This window comes from Doryrhamphus excisus, linkage group LG3 (assembly GCF_037039965.1).
Source record: "Doryrhamphus excisus strain RoL-2023G ecotype Guam linkage group LG3, RoL_Dexc_Guam_v1.1, whole genome shotgun sequence".
In the NCBI taxonomy this organism is placed as follows: Eukaryota; Metazoa; Chordata; class Actinopteri; order Syngnathiformes; family Syngnathidae; genus Doryrhamphus; species Doryrhamphus excisus.
In genome coordinates this window covers 1,725,823-1,746,004 of record NC_136359.1, presented here as the reverse complement: position 1 = coordinate 1,746,004, position 20,182 = coordinate 1,725,823, and the positions used below count along the sequence as shown (strand labels likewise).

At 39.6% G+C, this 20,182-nt stretch overlaps 1 protein-coding gene across 1 annotated transcript in view; it reads left to right on the top strand.

Moving 5' to 3' along the window:
• Positions 1–475: 475 nt before the first annotated feature.
• bmp2k (BMP2 inducible kinase) overlaps positions 476–20,182 on the top strand; it is a 28,902-nt gene continuing 9,195 nt past the window's right edge. Inside the window, exons 1-13 of the mRNA XM_058069545.2 lie at positions 476–1,283; positions 9,757–9,875; positions 10,316–10,421; positions 11,466–11,608; positions 13,058–13,179; positions 14,392–14,473; positions 16,524–16,656; positions 16,941–17,044; positions 17,129–17,208; positions 17,307–17,455; positions 18,657–18,844; positions 18,918–19,034; positions 19,362–19,552. Coding sequence (XP_057925528.2) covers positions 1,139–1,283; positions 9,757–9,875; positions 10,316–10,421; positions 11,466–11,608; positions 13,058–13,179; positions 14,392–14,473; positions 16,524–16,656; positions 16,941–17,044; positions 17,129–17,208; positions 17,307–17,455; positions 18,657–18,844; positions 18,918–19,034; positions 19,362–19,552 — 1,679 coding nt within the window. The 5' untranslated portion in view covers positions 476–1,138. The remainder of the gene's footprint in view (positions 1,284–9,756; positions 9,876–10,315; positions 10,422–11,465; positions 11,609–13,057; positions 13,180–14,391; positions 14,474–16,523; positions 16,657–16,940; positions 17,045–17,128; positions 17,209–17,306; positions 17,456–18,656; positions 18,845–18,917; positions 19,035–19,361; positions 19,553–20,182) is intronic.

Genomic DNA, 20,182 nt, shown 5'->3' with positions numbered 1-20,182 from the left:
ATGTGCTCCCCTTCTTCTTCTTCTTCTTCTCTGACCTCATTGTGTTGATTGGAGCCTTAAAAGGGATCTACAATAAGTTTTTAGGTCAAAGTAGACCCTCTTTTGTTTACACTGGGCCTGTAGTTTAGTGCTGCTCAAGTATAAAACACTATAGATTATTTATTATGCCCACATCTTGACTCTGGAACGGACTATTTCTAATGACTTTCTTCTCAATGAGGGGGATTTGTTTCCCAAACCAAATAAGGTCAAGCATGTGTTTTATAAGAAGTATTTGTGACACAAACAATGTGTGACGTCATGAATTATTTGTGTAAACAACATATATTATTTATTATGTAGCCATTTGTTTATTAGTTCGCTCTTGTAACAAAACAACGCTACGGGGGGCGTGGTCAGAACAAGTAAAATGGGCGTGGTCAGGTCAAGTCAGGTTTCCGCTGTGATTGGCTAACAAAGGTTACCGCCCCCTCACATTTTACTGTGGCCTCCATCATTGAGGAGTCTCCCTGACAAGTTGAGCCAAGATGGCAGAGGGGAAGCGAGGAGGTGACGCCGCGGAGGAACCAGCCCCAAAAGCCTAAGGCCTTGCCCGAGGAGGCGCTTTCCCGTGCGGCTGTGTTTTTTTTTTTTTTTCCCCTGACCCGGCGACCGCTTGACTGGTTCACCCGCTCGCTCTTAGTGTAACTAGCATGTTAGCTTGCTAGTTAGCTTGCTAGCAAGAGCAGTGCTTCGGTGCGCGTCGCAGCGGCGTGGCGACCCAGCGACGCTGGAGAACGACTGGGTTGGATTTATCCCAGATATCGGAAGCTTTTTGGGCTTTTTGTGCCTCCTTAAGTTTTTTTCTTGGAGAGTCCCGCAAGAGTTAGCCCGATGTGTCTCGCTAGCTAACCAGCGCTTACGTGTTGTTGTTGTTGTCACCGCCAAGGTGGACGCTGTCACGCGCACGACCCGTGCGACCGTGTCGGTGGCTCGTGGGGTCCCCACCGTGACCGAGCCGAGCCGCCATTTGGATGCCGAGAGCGAGAGGCTCCATGCCGGGGGAGAGAAGCCTGAAGAGACGAAGATAGGAGACGCCGCTGCTCACTTTGACTGACTTCCTCCTCGGGACTGAGAATAAATAAAAAAAGGGGTCAAGATGAAGAAGTTTTCCCGGATGCCGAAGTCTGAGAGCGGGGGGCTCGTAGGGGCGACCGGGTCTGGCTCCGGGCTCGGCGGCTACGTCGGGAAAGTGTTCGCGGTCGGCCGGTATCAAGTCACCGTGGAGGAGCTGGTCGCTGAGGGTAAGCTAGCACGGACACACCCGTCTCACTCCTCCGTCTCTCACACACACTTTTGATAACTTTGCACTTTTTTAGGGATGTAGCATTCCCAAATAAGGAAGCATGTTGAACTTTGACCCTTTTAGGCACAGCAGTTGATTTAATGAACACGTTTATTGGACACGCTTAGGCACGTCACATGATCCTGGTTGTGTGCTAATGTGGAAAAAAAGATGAGGAAGTGGAACATGTCAGTGTCAAACGTTTTTCCATCGGGGGCCGCCTACAGACAAACGAGAAACCCGTCCGCATGTCGATGAAGTCCGGCGAACAAGTAAAACACACACAGTGTGACCCGCAAGGTATGCTTGGTAACTTACTGGGCGGCATGCCTTGCGGGTTGTGTGTGCTCCGAACATGGGGGGGTGAACAATCAGTATGATGACAAATCATTTTCAAGAGTTTGTCAAAAAAAAAATAAAAATAGGATATAATGAAATATATATATTATTTATAATATTTACATTTTATATTATGAGAACCTAAGTTGTATTATTATATTCGATTAATTTTCTTGTATATTTCTTTATATATAAGAAATTTATGAAAATGTTTTATTTAGATTTATTAATATTTATTTAAATGCCCCCCCAAAAAAGTGCAACATTGTTTCTAATAAGCTGTCTATTCTAAGAAATATTAAATATATTTCTTTATACATAACAATTTTATGAAAATGTGTATGTGTTTTATTTAGATGTATTAATATTTATTTTATTTAAATGACCCCTCCCCCCAAAAAAAGAAACATTGTTTCTAATTGTGGGAAAATAAGCTGTTTATTCTAAGAAATAATTAAATTATTAAATATATTTCTTTATACATAATAATCTTATGAAAATGTGTATGTGTTTATTTACATTTATTAATATTTATTTAATGACCATTTATTGTATTTCAACAATTTGTATAAAAAAAATTTAAAATCTAATAATAGAATTAAAAAGTCAGTAATAGCAAAATAAAACCTTAAATATATTTGTTTATGGAAATATATATTTTCCTTATTCACTGATTCTTTTAATATGATGACAAAATAAGCTGTTATTATTATTTTATTGAGCATTTTTTAAAGATATTTATGTATTTTTAATACAAATCTTTATTTTTTACCAATGTAATATTTTAATTAAAAATATTTTTAATTAAAATATAAATAAATTAAAATAAAAAATACATTTAAATTAAAAAATTAAAAATTATTTTAATTGTATTTTTATGAGAATGAAGCTGGGATAATCAGTCAGTATAGTCAGTAATAACGCAAGAATCACATTGTTATATTACAGGAATAAAATTGTAATTTTACTAGAATGTTATGACTTTTTTCCCCTCATATTACATTTTTTCACTTTTCTTGAGAGCACTATCTTTTATTTATTGGTCTTTTATGACAGGCGTATGAAACATTGATGGGAAATGATCACGTTGGAAAGCAGTTATGAGGAGAGGAAAGTGATTCCATTCTAACCAGATTAAAAACATGTAAAAAGGCACGTATGGAACGCCATTATATTCCAACACGCATCGTAAACATGGCGCTGGAAACCGGTTCCCGCTCACTTCCTGGTCCTCAGGCGCCCTCGTCACGTGCTCATGCGACTCGACAGGTTTTTGTCGCCGAGTCTGCAGGGAAATCTACCCGGCAACTGTAAGCAGGAGTACAGTTCTCAGTCCGGGTGAACGTTGCGACACCCGCAGTAGCAAGGACCGAGTGGGGCCGCACGGCATCGTAAAGGTTCAATGAAATAAAGACGGTGCGAAGCTTGGGTCATGTGACCTCGCCGGCAGGTGGAAGTGGCAGCCTGTCACCAGCAGCTTCCTCTTTTTGTGTCTCAAAATACTATTGTCTGGCATCGTTCATGTCGCTATCTGGTCCATACGAAAACCCGGAAATAGCAGCAGAGTGGGACCTCTTCTGTCTGGAGCCCCAGAAGGGGGGGGGGTTGCCATGAATCTGATAGAAGTAATATTACCATAGAATCTCTATCACCAAGCATGTGGTGTGGAATTAGCGTTTGTTTCCCCGGGGTTCTCCACTCGGCTTCTGTCACTTCGTTCTATTTTTCATCGGGTGACACACGACCGACCGACTCAACACAAACACGCCGTGTTTGCCCGCTGTCAGCAAAATCTGGAAATGTTTGCTCTGGCGCTCCGTTAGCCGACAGCCTGGAGAGATATGACGGCCGCTGGTCGCTGCAGACACTTCGATGATGATGACACGCCGAAAATGACGGGACCATGACGACACTGTGTGATGGGTGGATTTTTTATTTTTTATTTTTTATTTTTTATTTTTTATTTTTTATTTTTTATTTTTTATTTTTTATTTTTTATTTTTTATTTTTTATTTTTTATTTTTTATTTTTCATTTTTCATTTTTTATTTTTTACTAAGTGGTGGTATCATATAAACAAGTGAGGGAGGGGCTATATTTTTTTTAACGTTCATCTTCAGGTTCCAAAGTACAGCCCGGGAGGCCATTTTTATTAGCCCTAAAAATTGATAAAAAAAAAAAAAAGATAAATATTAACAAAGTAGCAGTCATTTTATAAGAATAAAAACAAAATATTCGGAGATAAACACCAAATATTACAAAATAAAGTACGAGAAAAATTCTGAAAAAATTTTGGGGGAAAAAAAAAGTTGTTCATACTAATAATATTTTGTAACCGACATATATAAAATATCAACCATTCTTCTAATTTATTACATTTTTTTAAATATAATAATGGCCACCACGTCAAATGTTGGACACCTTACACCAGGGTCACATACTAGTCTTAGAACCGCACTAAAAGTCATGTTTGCACACCAAGACCTTATTTTGACTTGGCTTCTCGGCGCCCTGAGGACAGCGTATTTGTTTTGGTTCATCCAGGCTCTGATGTGGTCTTGGATAAACCTGTCAGACCGTCCCCGTCAGCGCCGGCGAGAAGCGTCACGATTAGCATACTGTACGGCTGATGAATGGCCTCACTGTGCTTCATTGTTGTCACATTGCAGCTCGGCCGAAAGAATGCCGGCGCAAAAAAAAACCCGGCCATGGTAGTTTGGTCAACCAAACAGTACTATCTGTTGTCCAAGTCTCGTTCAGAGAGAAAGCTGTCTCCTTCGTTGATCCGTCCCGAAGTGCAGAATCTCTTGGCTGCATGTTGAAAAAGCAAGCGGCGGTCTATTTTTAGGTGCCGCCGATGCATCTGGACTGTCACCGCGGTGGAACTCGTGAAGGCCTGAGGCTAAGAGATTAGCCAGGCTGAAGTCGGTTACAGAGACGCCGGTGAAAAATGTCTCATGGAAGATTCTGGAGTGGCAGATGAAGCATGTCAAGATTCTACCTGGACTCGGTACTCAGTCGTACAGGCGCCTACGGCCGGTTTATGTCCCAAAAAAAATCGACAACAAACACTCGGACAGAGGTCATGTCCAACAACAGCTACCGGCAAGACAAACGTACACACTTTGTGTATTCCCTAATGGTCGCCACAACTTCGTTCTACACAAATAAGCCCCACCCCCCCTAAAAAATATTTTGATTAACGCCAAAAATTGCATTACCCCCAAAAAATAAATAAATCAGAGGACTGGTTGTGACTTAGGCACTTCGACTAAAAACTGACCAAAACTCCATAGACCATTTTTATATGAGCTGCTAGCATGATTGTCAGCATGCGTAGTTGCACCGTTCTCAACCGGTTTAGCAGGTACCAGAGCTACCAACTCTTCTGGACTCTGTGGACGACTCACAAAAAATTTTTGGTATTGACGCCGAAGTGTTCGATCGACAATTCCTTGATTGAAACGACTTTGCTAAAATATACCCGAACCCGACTGTATTGTTTTTAGGTCAACCCGAACCCTAAATCGTGTGCTTCAGTAATTTCGCTAATATGCTTCTTGGAAAACCACAACAATAACAAACTCGATTGGACCGAGCTAAGAATTGGCCTCAATAAGTAAAACCAGGCAGACATTCCATAGACTCTTCCGGATTCTGCGGAAGACTCATGGAAATTGCGTAGAAGGTACAAATCACCAAAACATACACAAACCTCAACTTTCCAAATACTTCATTGTTATGTAAACCAAAATAATATCCTGTATTTGCAACCACATTGCTAACATTTAAACAAAGATGCCTTGTACTTCTTCCGACTCGCTTACCGGAATTGAATAATTGACGTTGCCAACTCCTACGGATTCTGTAAAAACAAAGATACAAATCTCTCGAAAGTGGTTGATCGGCAATTCCTTGATTGAAACGACTTCGCTAAAATATTTCTGAACCGGACTTTATTGTTGTTATGTGAACCCGAACCCTAAATCGTGTGCTTCAGTAATTTAGCTAACATGCTTCTTGGAAAACCACAACAATAACAAACCCGATTGGACCAAGCTAAAAACCAGACAAACATTCCATAGACCAAAACATACCCGAACCTCAACTTTCCAAATACTTCATTGTTATGTAAACCAAAATAATATCCTGTATTTGCAACCACATTGCTAACATTTAAATAAAGATGCCTTGTACTTCCTCCGACTCGTTTACCGGAATTGAAGAATTGACCTTGCAACTTTTACGGATTCTGTGAAAACAAAGATACAAATCTCTCGAAAGTGATTGATCAATCCAAACAACTTTTGTTTCAATACAACAAAACCAACCCCCAACTTTACAAATACTTTATTCTTGTTCTGTAACCAGTAATTTAGCTAACATGCTTCTGGGAGAAGTGAACCAAAACAATAGCCTACATTTGCAATCCCTTTGCTAGCATTTAAACAAACATACTTTGTCCTTCCTTGACTCCCTGATTGGACCAAGCTAAGAAGCGGCCTAGCCAAGCCTGTAAACTGACCTTTTGCCTTGACATAGTGACCATGTTTGGTGATTGGCTGAGAGATTAGCCCGTATAATAGCAAATCTCCAAGGATTTACTCAATCTCGCAGACTCGCTAATTAGCAGGGGCAGCTGGCAAAAGACCCTGAGACCGGTTCATGGAAATCCATTCCTGAGGGTTTTTGCGTGATGTAACAAGCGCAGCTGTTGGTCTTTGACAACGTAGACATTTTCATTGGATGCCATTGGTTTGCTTGAAATGAAGCAGTTTGTTGATATTGGGAGGAACCCTCCGTTCTGGTCCTGGCGGGCTGGACGTCATGTGACGGTGCGGTTTACTGAAAGGACTTGAAGTCAGTTGAGGCTTATCTTGACGAGTGTGCGAGCTAGTAGAGGAAGCCTGGCTTTGTGTTGTTGCGGATGGCCCGGGTGGCGGTCGGGGGGGGGGGGCCCTGCGGGAGGAAATACCTCCGTCATGACATTCCCGCCTCCATCATGTCAACCCTTGGAAAGGCTGCAGGGTTTTTCCTAAGGACCCCGACTGTACCTTGCTCTCCAGCTTTGCAGGGATGACGACATTCCCGGGGAAAATTCTCCAGTCATGACAAGCCCTTGTTCGGGGTCCGCCCCCGCCTCACCCCCCCTCGCTGTGACCTCATGTTGACGCTTCATTGTGTCGTTTTAGCTAAATCCCAACTTCATTGCTAAGTCGCTTCCTGGCTCAGACATCACTGTCCCCCGGGCCGAGTCCTGTACAGTCGGCGGGGCGGGGTGGGGTAACGTTCAGGGGGTCCTTTCTTTTGTCCTAAGAGTTGGTATGCATGACCCCCACCCCCTCCTACCGAGCACCGGCAGAGACTTAGCGAGGCGACAAAAGGCCTTGGGGCGCTGAGTTAGTGAGAACCTGATCCCGGAACAGGTGGTAGACCACATCTACCAACAGATGTGGTCTATCACCTTGCACTAAAACTACTACTAAACACTCTACCTAATGATGCATTTTTGGCCTTGTGCGACTTATACTCCAGTGTGACTTATGTATGTTTTTTTTTTTACCTAATTATGCATTTTTGGCCTTAAGTGACTTATACTCCAGTGTGACTTATGTATGTTTTTTTTTCTACCTAATTATGCATTTTTGGCCTTAAGTGACTTATACTCCGGAGCGACTTATGTATGTTTTTTTTCTACCTAATGATGCATTTTTGGCCTTGTGCGACTTATGTATGTTTTTTTTCTACCTAATTATGCATTTTTGGCCTTGTTTGACTTATACTCCAGTGTGACTTATGTATGTTTTTTTTCTACCTAATTATGCATTTTTGGCCTTGAGCGACTTATACTCCAGTGCGACTTACGTATGTTTTTTTCTACCTAATTATGCATTTTTGGCCTTGAGCAACTTGTACTCCAGTGTGACTTATGTATGTTTTTTTTCTACCTAATTATGCATTTTTGGCCTTGAGCGACTTATACTCCAGTGCGACTTACGTATGTTTTTTTCTACCTAATTATGCATTTTTGGCCTTAAGTGACTTATACTCCGGAGCGACTTATGTATGTTTTTTTTCTATCTAATTATGCATTTTTGGCCTTGTGCGACTTATACTCTGGAGCGACTTATGTATGTTTTTTTTCTACCTAATTATGCATTTTTGGCCTTGTTTGACTTATACTCCAGTGTGACTTATGTATGTTTTTTTTCTACCTAATTATGCATTTTTGGCCTTGAGCGACTTATACTCCAGTGCGACTTACGTATGTTTTTTTTCTACCTAATTATGCATTTTTGGCCTTGTGCGACTTATACTCCAGTGCGACTTATAGTCCAGAACATACAGTATTAAGGTTTAATGAATTTGTTTACTTTTCCTCTTAAATGTGACTGTACCCCAGGCCGCAATTTGGACACCCCCTGTGTCCCCTTTCTTCTCTTACGATTTTGACTTTATTGCAATGTTTTTTTCTTTTTATATTCCAACTTGTTTTTGTAAAATTACTGCTGATTTTGCACATTTTTGCTGTTTTCTTTGTTTTAGTTTTCGTGTTAAATAAAAAAAAAAAAAACAGCACTTTGGACACCCTTGACTTGGAATTATTATTACTTAGATGACGCAAAAGCTAATATTTACTCACGAGGACGGGACTCCTTCTTCAATATTGACTTATTTGCTGGGTAAAGCCGGGCATGCTCAGTAGGAGCCGCTGGTAAGAACGCCGAGATAACAAAGTTCTCGGGGCCATTAGTCGTTAGCCTCCGAGGGATTGATTATTGCCCAAAGTATGATCCTTACGACAGCGGTTAGGACTCTAACTCAGCTGGCTTTGACCTACTTATGCTGCCTGCAGACAATGTCACATGACCTGATGCTTCAACGTGTGCACCAGTGACGCCATTGTGCTCCAAAACCGCGTCAACAAAATGAAGTCTCTCTGCCATTACTTTACCAGCGCTACATGGATGATGTTGGTTTCAAAGCCATGTGGAGAAGTAAAAGCTTTTAGCTTTCGGTGTCCAAAGTGTGGCCCGGGGGCCGTTAGTTCTATAAATACATAGAATTTAACAAAAAATTGATAAATAGAACAAAAACACAGAATGTGAAGCCAAAGTGTTGATACTAATAAATAATAACACAAAGGCTTGTCCAGAAATATATTTTTTACAAGAAATTTACATACAAAAAATTATGACATTTTGACAAGATACCGCCCCCTTTACATTTTTTTTAAATCTGGAAATATTTTTTTTTTAATTATTTTTGTTGGTGAGAATTTTGTCAAATCACAATTTTATGAAAAAAACGTTTTTGTTAAGAGAAAAAAATGGCAATTTTACTAGAATAAAGTAAACATATTACAAGAAAGTAGGTTTCTAATAAGAAAAAAAGTCAAATTAAAAAATTACAGGTCAAAAATTACAAAAAATGTTTTCCAAAAAAAATTAAAATTTTTACCCCAAAAATGTACACTTTTTTCTTCTTTTTTTTAAAACATAAAATGCACAATTTAATATATTTTTTTATTGGTGTACAAGAATAAAAGTTTTGATTCTTAGGAGAAATTTTGCACTTTTATGAGAATAAAGTCAAAATATTGAAAGATTTTACTTTTGGGACCAAAACAAATTTTCACCCAAATTTGTAATTATTAACCTTTTTAAAATGTTTACTATATGGAAAAAATATTTGGAAATATGAGTGTGTATGAGTTTTCAGTATACGGCCCTCGCCCTCTTCGCGCCCCCCCCCCATAATAGTGTTAGAAGAATGAAGACAAAAATACAAAGAGAAAAGTTGGATTCTGATGAGAAAAAAAATTACGATAAAATCAGAATATATATATATAAAAAAAGTCAGATTTTAACAGAAAAAAGTTGTAGCTTTCTGTGAATAAAGTCAAAATATGTGAAAATTTGTCTTCTAAGGGGAAAAAAAGACGACATTTTTCTGAACTACTCGTATTGTGAAAATGTTCGACCACCCCTGACTTAACACAGACTTCATATCCCCCATTATTCCAGAATAAATATTGATTAGAATATTTTTTCACCTTTATGAATCTTACAGGATTTGTGTGTGTTTTTGCAGGAGGTTTCTCTATGGTTTTCCTGGCTCGTACGCACAGCGGCGTCCGCTGCGCTCTGAAGAGGATGTACGTCAACAATGTCCCGGACCTGAACGTCCACAAGCGGGAGATCACCATCATGGTGGGTTCCCACATGTGGCATCACGGATAGCTTTTGTTTTCTTCATGAATGCCGTCAGAGACGAATGTGAAAGAAGATTAGTTGGATTTTGCTGAGATTTTGCTGAGATTTTGCTGAGATTTTGCTGAGATTTTGCTGAGATTTTGCTGAGATTTTGCTGAGATTTTGCTGAGATTTTGCTGAGATTTTGCTGAGATTTTGCTGAGATTTTGCTGAGATTTTGCTGAGATTTTGCTGAGATTTTGATGAGATTTTGATGAGATTTTGATGAGATTTTGATGAGATTTTGATGAGATTTTGATGAGATTTCGATGGAGGTGTTTCTTCCTCCTCCAAGGACTTGTCTGCTGCTGATGTTGGCATTTGGGAAAAATGTAAAAGACACTCTTCTAAATGAGTTCTAGTAGTTCTCCTCACCGTCATGTCTTCCCTCCCTGCAGAAGGAGCTGTCGGGCCATAAGAACATCGTGGGCTACCTGGACTCGGCCGTCAATACCATGTCGGACAGCGTGTGGGAGGTCCTCATCCTCATGGAGTACTGCAAAGGTACACTTCCTGTACGCAATCTATCTGTGGTGGTGGGGGGGGGGGGGTTGTTGCATAATTGGCCATGATGCACTGCAGGACCCGTTAGTTAAGTTAAAATATTTTGAGGGGGAAAAAAAATAAAATTGAAATAAGTTGCAATTTTAACAAGAATAAAGTCAGAATATTAAAGGGAAAAAAGTCTTATTGTAAGGAGAAAAATGACCAATTTTAGGAGAATAAAATAAAAATATAAAGACAAAAAAGCAGGATTTTAAAGAGGAAAAAATGTTAATTTCATGAGAATGAAGTTAAAATATGAAAAGAAAAAAGTTGTTGTCTCGCAAGAAAAAAGTTGAGATTTTATGAGAATAAATTCAAAATATTAAGGGAAAGTAATATTCTAATGAGGAAAAAAGTCCAAATATATATATATAAAAAAAAGTTGGTGCTAACAAGAAAAAAGTCAGAATTATACAAAAATAAAGTTTTTTTTAAATGTTTTTTTTTTATTTGACAATAAAGTCAGAATATTAAGAGGAAAAAAGTCTCGATTTTACGAGAATAAAATCAAAAGACAAAAAAAGCAGGATTTTAAAGAGAAAAAAATGTAATTTTATGAGAATAAAGTTAAAATATGAAGAGAAAAATTGGAGAATATTAGAGAGAATAAATTCAAAATATTAAGGGAAAGTAATATTCTATTGAGGAAAAAAAAGTCCAAATATAAAAAAAAGTTGGTGCTAACAAGAAAAAAAAAGTCAGAATTATACAAGAATAAAGTCAAAATAAAATAGAAAAAAATAATAAAACATTTGAGAATAAAGTCAGAATATTAAGAGGAAAAAAAGTTATATTGTAAGGAGAAAAAAGTCCCAATTTTATGAGAATAAAGTTAAAATGTGAAGAGAAAAAAGTTGTATTCTAGCAAAAAAAAAAAGGTCCAAATTTTATGCGAATAAAGTCAAAATATTAAGGGAAATAAATATTCTAATTATACAAGAATACAGTAAAAAAATCTGAAGAGAAAAATGTCTTATTCTAATAAGAAAGTGCGCGTTTCAGCGGGCCAGGTGGTCAAGCAGATGAACCAGCGTCTCAACGTGGGCTTCAGCGAGGCCGAAGTCCTGCACATCTTCTGCGACACGTGCGAGGCGGTGGCGCGGCTGCACCAGTGCAAGACTCCCATCATCCACCGAGACCTCAAGGTAAGGACCGGCTTCTCACACCGGAATGGAACGCTTCCATGCGTCCCAACGCCAGCGTGAGTGTTCAACTTGTGGATCGGGCCCATAAGTGAACTTAGATACAAAACGTGCTGAGTCGACTCCTCAGCTTCCTCTCTTGCACCCTTGTTTCCTTTGCACAATGAAAGCTAACTCCATGGTCACTTCCCTCGCTGACGACGCATGACTGAGCCTCCACGCTCCTTTGTGTCCCTGCGCTGTTGCATAAGCCACGGGGGCGGACCAGAGGCCCAGCATTTGCACTTGTGGGGCATGCACCCTTTTCCAGGTCCCTCACATGGCGCTCCACGAAGGCTTCCCAGTAACCTAGCTGGGAGCCGATACTACCATTTTTTATTTTTTTTATTTTTTACAGCCTAAAGATGAAGTCAGCTGAAGGTCAACCTAAGAAAAATAGTCACTATATAAAGTCAAAATATAAAGTATAAGTATAAAGTAAAAATACAGCAAAAAGTTGGATTCTAAAGGAAAAAAGTAGCAATTTTATGAGAATAAAGTCCAAATATTATGAGAAAAAAAGTTTGAATCCAACAAAAGAAAAGGTCCCAATTTTACACCAATTAAGTCAAAATATTACAAGAAAAAAGTCATATAATAAGGAGAAAAAAATAGCAATTTCATGAGAATAAACTAAAAATATTGTGAGGAAAAAAAGTTGGATTCGAACAAGAGAAAAAAGTAAAAAAATGACAGTCAAAATATTAATTCAATATTCAAATGAGAAAAAAAGCAGCAATTTTATGAAAATAATGTCAAAATCTTACAAGAAAAAAGTCATATTCTAAGGAAAAAAAAGTTTTATGAGGGAAAAAAGTCAAAATATTATGAGAAAAAAAGTTGGATTCTAACAAGAGAAAAAGTCCCAGTTTTACTTGAATAAAGTCAAAATATCAATTCAATATTCAAATGAGAAAAAAAACACAATTTTGAGAATAGTGTCAAAATCTTACAAGAAAAAAGTCATATTCTCAGGAGAAAAAGTAGCAATTTTATGAGAATAAAGTCCAAAATATTATGAGAAAAAAAGTTGCATTCTAACAAGAGAAAAACTCAAAATTTTGCCATAATAAAGTCAAAATATCAAGACAAAAAAATACTCATTGTTATGAGAAAAAAAGTTGGAATTTCATGAGACTAAAGTCAAAATATTATGAGGAAAAATACCCAATATTTTCAGAATTTTTTTTTTTATTTTAACCAGGGGAAAAAAATCCCAATGCTATGAGTAAAAAGTAAAAAATACCACAAGACAAAGTTGGATTCTCAAGTGAAAAAATGTTTGCAATTTTACGAGAAAAAAATCAAAATATTGAGAGAAAAAAAGTTGTATTCTAACGAGAAAAAAAAGTGTAAATATTACAGAAAAAAAACCTCCTTTTCTAACGAGGGCGTGGGCGTGTCGCCCGGCAGGTGGAGAACATCCTCCTGAACGACCAGGGCAGTTACGTGCTGTGCGACTTCGGCAGCGCCACTCATAAGGTTCTCCAGCCGCATAAAGACGGCGTGACCGCCGTGGAGGACGAGATCAAGAAGTAAGTCACTCGCACGGGACGCGTTTATGTCGACATACGCACGTGTACTCGTGTATTTGTACACAGTGATTGCTGTGTTGTTAGGATGTCATATTATGACGCAAAATATCATATTTAATAGCATAGAGTTGAAATATTAAAAAAAATTTTTTTATTGTAATATAAGAAACAAACAAAACAAATCAAGTAAATCATACTGGATCATTTTTGGAAAAGCTTGTGAACATTTTTAATGGGAATAAAGTCAAAATATTATGACAATAATTTCATAATTAGCAAAAAAATGCACATGAAAAAAGTTGAAATAGTTGAGGAGGAAAAACAATAGCAGAAATGGGAAAAGTATGACAAAAACAAAGTTGTAACTTTTGGAAAATGAGTTAAAATATTATGAGAATAAAGTCCAAATATTATAGTAAAAATATTGTCAATAAAGTTGAAATACGAGCAAAATTTTTAACAAACATTTCAGCAGAAATGGAAAAGAAAATCTTTAATTTTGCAAGAATAATGTCCAAATTTTAAGGGACAAAATGGGTGGGGGTTGGTAGCATAGAGTTATAGATATTAAAGAAAAAATATGTTCATATTTTAAAACCAAATTGTCATTTTTGAAATATTTTTAAAAAGTATAATCATAATTAAAAGTAATTTAAAAATAAAAATAAAATCATAATTGAAAGTAATTAAAAAATGAAAATTAATAAAAAATAACATTAAAAATAAATCATGATTAAAGTAATTAAAAAAGAAAAATTAATAAAAAATAACATTAAAAATAAAATAATTTTTTAAAGTAATTAAAAAATACAAATTAATAAAAATTAACATTAAAAAATAAAATCATAATTAAGGATACAAGATTTAATAAGAACATTGAAATATTTGCAGAAATGAAAACAAAGAACAGCAAAAATGGAGGCAAAAAGAGCCAAAGTACTACTACTGTAATACTTTTAACAGTTTTTTTTAGTAGTATATACAGTAAATAACTTCCTGGCGTATTTATAAATTGTCAAAGTTGCACAAAGGACGCCAAATGTTTCTGTGGCGGTCTAAATTGACTTGTGGCGGGCCTCCCCAAATAAAGTATGGGAGCGCCTGTCGGCCATTAGTACAAAGATTGTAGTGTAGAGCGGAATGACACAGGAAGTTGTTTGACCTCTGCAGTCCAAATATGGACATGTGATTGATCACATCTTCCTGTCGCAGGTACACCACCCTGTCGTACCGGGCCCCGGAGATGATTAACTTGTACGCGGGGACGGCCATCACCACTAAAGCTGATATATGGGTAAGTGGGCGCTCTATGCTGCTGGTGTCCTTGTCGCTAAACGCCGCCCTGACAGGCTCCTCCTCCTGGCTGGCTCGCCCGACTTTGTTTACCTTCTCCAGATCGCTGACTGCTCACCTCCCCCCTTCCCTCCCCCTCCCCTCGCACGCTCGTAAAAACATTGTGTGGCGTCTCTCACAACAAAGCCAGGTCTCCTGGCCGCCCGCCGCTATTTTCCCTCTCTCTGACATAAACGAGTCGCAGGTGACGACCTTGTTTTGATTTGAAGGTGAGAGCCGCGTTGGGGTGGCGGCCGGTTGTGGAGCCATCACGCTTGCACGCTTTTACTTTGAAACATGAGCAGGATGCGATCACTTGAATGATGGATGAACTATCATAGTGGGAACCCTCAAGCTGGGGTGCTCAAAGGGTGGCCCCGGGGCCGTTTTACTGCCTGACTTCCATCAGTTCATGCTCAGACTAGATAGGACAGCTTCAGTTGGGATATTTTTTCCTATCTAGTCTTTGCACAGGAAATAATGAAGCCTAGTTAGACAAGAGCTATCCTACCTAGTCACTGTCAATGAACTGATGAAGCCAAAACGGAGTAGAGCTGTCCTATCTAGTATTTCAGCATGAAATAATGAAGTCCAGTCAGAAGAAGCGCTGTCCTATCTAGTCTTTGATCAGGAAATAATGAAGCCTAGTCAGACTAGGGCTGTCCTATCTAGTATTTGAGCAGGAAGTAATGAAGTCGAGTCAGACTAGGGCTGTCCTATCTAGTATTTGAGCAGGAAATAATCAAGTCTAGTCAAGAGTTGGGCTGTCCTATCTAGTATTTGAGCATGAAGTAATGAAGCCTAGTCAGACTAGGACTGTCCTATCTAGTATTTGAGCATGAAGTAATGAAGCCTAGTCAGATTATGTCTGTCCTATCTAGTATTTGAGCATGAAGTAATGAAGCCTAGTTAACATGAGCTGTCCTATCTAGTATTGGATCATGAAATAATGAAGCCTCGTCAGACTAGCGCTGTCCTATCTAGTATTGGAGCATGAAATAATGAAGCCTAGTCAGACTAGGGCTGTCCTATCTAGTATTTTAGGCTGAAATAATGAAGCCTAGTCAGACTAGGGCTGTCCTATCTAGTATTTTAGGCTGAAATAATGAAGCCTAGTCAGACTAGGGCTGTCCTGTCTGGTATTTGAGCAGGAAATAATCAAGCCTAGTCAGACTAGGGCTGTCCTATCTAGTCTTTGAGCAGGAAATAATGAAGCCTAGTTAGACTAGGGCTGCCCTACCTAGTCACTGTGAATGAACCCGATGAAGCCAAATCTGATTAGAGCTGTCCTATCTAGTACTGGAGCAGGAAATAATGAAGCCTAGTCCGAAGAAGGGCTGTCCTATCTAGTATTTGAGCAGGAAATAATCAAGTCTAGTCAGAGTTGGGCTGTCCTATCTAGTACTTGAGCATGAAGTCATGAAGCCTAGTCAGACTAGGCTGTCCTATCTGGTATTTGAGCAGGAAATAATCAAGCATAGTCAGACTAGGGCTGTCCTATCTAGTCTTTGAGCATTAAATAATGAAGCCTAGTTAACAGGAGCTGTCCTATCTAGTATATGAGCAGGGAATAATGAAACCTAGTCAGACTAGGGCTGTCCTATCTAGTATTTGAGCATGAGGTAATGAAGCCTAGTCAGACTAGGGCTGTCCTATCTAGTATTTGAGCATGAAGTAATAACCTGCCAAATGTGTTTACCTCCGTCATGAAGTTGTTGCAACGTGTTCCTCTTTGAATGTAAAGACCAGACAGCCGTTGTGCAACCAAACGCTCACTTCCTGTCAGCTCGCCCCAGCACGCTGGCTTCCTGTTCCCTGTTTGGGGCGCAGCGACTTGTGTGGCGTGCGTCACCGCCACCTCACGCGCGCGCGCTCGATGCCGCCTGCTTCCGTCTCATCGGACGCCCTGAAGGCAGCGGCTGATTCCAAAGTCGTTTATCTCTTCGCCACGCAGCCTGCGGACTTGTTTGAGCGGCCATATTGTCTAACCGCACGCTACGTTGTCTCCGCAGGCGCTGGGATGCTTGTTGTACAAGCTGTGTTTCTTCACGCTTCCTTTCGGGGAGAGTCAAGTTGCCATATGCGACGGCACCTTTATCGTTCCAGATAACTCCAAATTCTCCCTCAAGCTGCACTGCTTAATCCGTAAGTTGGGACACGGCGACGACGTCATCGTTTTGGACGCGTACTCCTGCTTCCAAAAAAAAAAAAAAAAAAAGTATCTCCACTCGGTGTCTTCCTGCACAAGTTGAGCCTGTTTAAACCAGCTCAGCTTGTTTACTACTTCACTTCTCTCAATGCAAGCCATTATCTGTACAACAGCGCCATCAAGTGGCCAGAGAGAGAAGTGCAAAAGAAATCTTCTTTATTCTGATTCGTATTATTCTTATTCTTATGAATAATAATAACAATAACTGTGTGGCATGCAGGATATATGCTCGAACCAGATCAGGAGAAGAGACCAGACATTTACCAAGTGTCCTACTTTGCCTTCAAGTTTGCAGGAAGGGATTGTCCTGTGCCAAATATCTTTGTGAGTCATTTTGTTTATTATTTTTCATAATTTTTTTCATGATCCAATCACCTGTTATATGGTATATTTGTTTTCTTTCTCCAGAGCTCTGCCATCCCTACGTCGTTACCTGAGCCCCTAACGGCGAGCGAGGTGGCTGCCAAGAAAAGCATGACGAAAGCGAGGTACTGGGGGGGGGCGCCTGTAGTTTTGCGGTTTGGCGTGCGGTACGTGTCGCGCTCCCTTGCTAAAAACCACCCGCATGACGCGCCTTTGTGGGCAGGATACGAGACTCGGTGGGGCCGACGGAGACCTCCATCGCCCCCAGACAGAGGCCCAAGGCGGCAAACAGCAACGTCCTGCCGCTGGCCACCGTCACGCCAGTCAAGATGACCATGCCTTCCGCGCCGCCTGTCAGCAATGGTCAGAAAGGTGCGCCAAACGTTCCGTTCTTTGGGGGAGGAACCGAGTGCACCGAAATGTGCGATTTCGGAGCATTTAATCAATAGACACATGCATAAAACCTTAGCACTATCATGCTCAGTGTTAGCATGCTAACGTGAGCTTGTTGGCATTGCTAGCATGTTAAAATTGGCGTTGTAGCATTTTTAGCCATTTTCATGATTAGACCCTAGTATAAAGACTTTGCAATATCATGCTCGGTGTTAGCATGCTAACTTTAACATAGTAGCATTTTTAGCCATTTTCATAATTAGACACTAATATAAAGACTGCAATATCATGGTCGGTGTTAGCATGCTAACATTAGCATAGTAGCGTTTTTAGCCATTTTCATAATTAGACCCTTGTATAAATACTTTGTAATATCATGCACGTGTTAGCATGTTAACATTAGCATAGTAGCATTTTTAGCCCCTTTTCTTAATTAGACTCTTGTATAAAGACTTTTTAATATCATGCTCGGTGTTAGCATGCTAACTTTAACATAGTAGCATTTTTAGCCATTTTCATAATTAGACACTCATATAAAGACGTTGCAATATCATGGTCGGTGTTAGCATGCTAACATTAGCATAGTAGCATTTTAGCCATTTTCATAATTAGACACGTATATAAAGACTTTGTAATATCATGCGCAGTGTTAGCATGCTAACATTAGCATAGTAGCATTTTTAGCCATTTTCATAATTAGACACGTATATAAAGACTTTGTAATATCATGCGCGGTGTTAGCATGTTAACATTAGCATAGTAGCATATCCATTTTCATAGACTTGTATAAAGACTGCAATATCATGGTTAGTGTTAGCATGCTAACATTAGCATTGTAGCATTTTTAGCCATTTTCATAATTAGACCCTTGTATAAATACTTTGTAATATCATGCACGGTGTTAGCATGTTAACATTAGCATAGTAGCATTTTTAGCCTCTTTTCATAATTAGACTCTTGTATAAAGACTTTGCAATATCATGCTCGTTGTTAGCATGCTAACATTAGCATAGTAGCATTTTTAGCCATTTTCATAATTAGACCCTTGTATAAAGACTTTGCGAACTATATTTTTAGAATGTGCTACATTGCACTAATGCTATTTTGCTAGCAGTTAGCATGTTAGCATCTCCGAAAAGAGCTCCATAAACCCTCCAACCTGTCCTGCATGTCCTCCCAGCTCCCACGCCTGTTTCGGGACAGCCCTCCGTGCAGCCGCAGCCCGGTAGTCAGCAGCACCGAGTCCTGCAGCAGCTGCAGCCGGGCGACCTGCGCCTGCAGCAGCTGCACCACCAACAGCAGCAGCAGCAGCAGCAGCAAGCGCTGCAGCAGCAACACGCCAATGCACAGCAACTCCAATACCTCCAGGTGACCCGTCGGGTTCCTCTGGGTCCTGCCCCGTAAGAGGTCAGCGTGTTGAATGTGTGCCGCCCCCTTTCAGTACCAACAGGCCGTGCAGCAGTCCCTCCAGCAGCAGCAGCAGATGATGATGCAGTCCATGTACCAGCAGCGAGCCGCCCAGGCCGCCCAGGCTTCTCAGGCCCAGTACGCCGCCATGGTGAGTTCTTTCTGTGGGAACGTTTCATTTCAAGTCACGCTCACCTAAAGCTGACCTGCATGGCGAGGGGGGGCGAGGCGATGGAAGAGAGGTGGCGTGCCGACGACTTGTGACGTGTGAGCCGGGTCCTTTTCCAGCGCTGCACCGCTTTCTTTGACTCTCATCCCGCCCCCCCCCCCCCAACCCCCCGACCCCCCCCCTGCACTTCCCAAATCCAGAACCGGTTTCTAACATTTCATCATCTTGTCGCTCGTCATCGCTGTGCGCCATGAAATCATTCCCTGCCCTCCTTTTCTACCCTCCCCCCTTGCCCCCACCCCCCCACAGCTGCACCAGTACCAACAGGCCTTCGCTCAGCAGCAGCAGCAGCAGCAGCAGCAGCACCTCCCCCCCCACTACATGTCCTCCCCCTTGGAGTTCCAGGTTCCTCTGGGCTCCTACAATGCAACCACTCCCACTGCAGGGGCAGGCCAGATGGGGGCACCCTCGCCCGCAGACCCCTCTTACGGCCATCCTAGGTAACCACCCTTACTTCTGGAAATGACTTCATATTGTCACTTTTTGGTTTGTTCATTTCTTGTATTTAAAAAAAAAATACAAATATTATATTAGCTCATAAAAGGATTTTTTCCTCCTAATATTACAAGTTTATTCTTGTAAAAATTGCAACTTTTTTCTTGTTGGAATAATAATTTGACTTTATTGTCATAAAATGTTGTCGTTATGTAGATAATTTGTATAATAAAATATCATAATTAATTTTCTTAAAATTCCAAATGTTTCTTGTTTTTTTTCTATTCTATATTATGCCTTTTAAAAAAGGATTTTTTTTCATATATATTTTTTCATAATATTTCAACTCTATGCTACTAAAACGACATTAGTTTTCCTCCTAATATTACAAGTTTATTCTCATAAAAATTGTAACGTTTTGCTTTTTGGAATAATAATTTGACTTTATTGTCATAAAATTACAGCAGTATTTTTTAATCATTACCTAGATCATTTGTATAATAAAATGTCTTTATTATTCGTAATATTATGACTTTATTCCCATAATATTATAATTACTTTTCTTAAAATTAAAAATGTTTGTTTTTTTCTATTCTAATATTATGCCTTTTATAAAATGATTTTTTTCATATTTG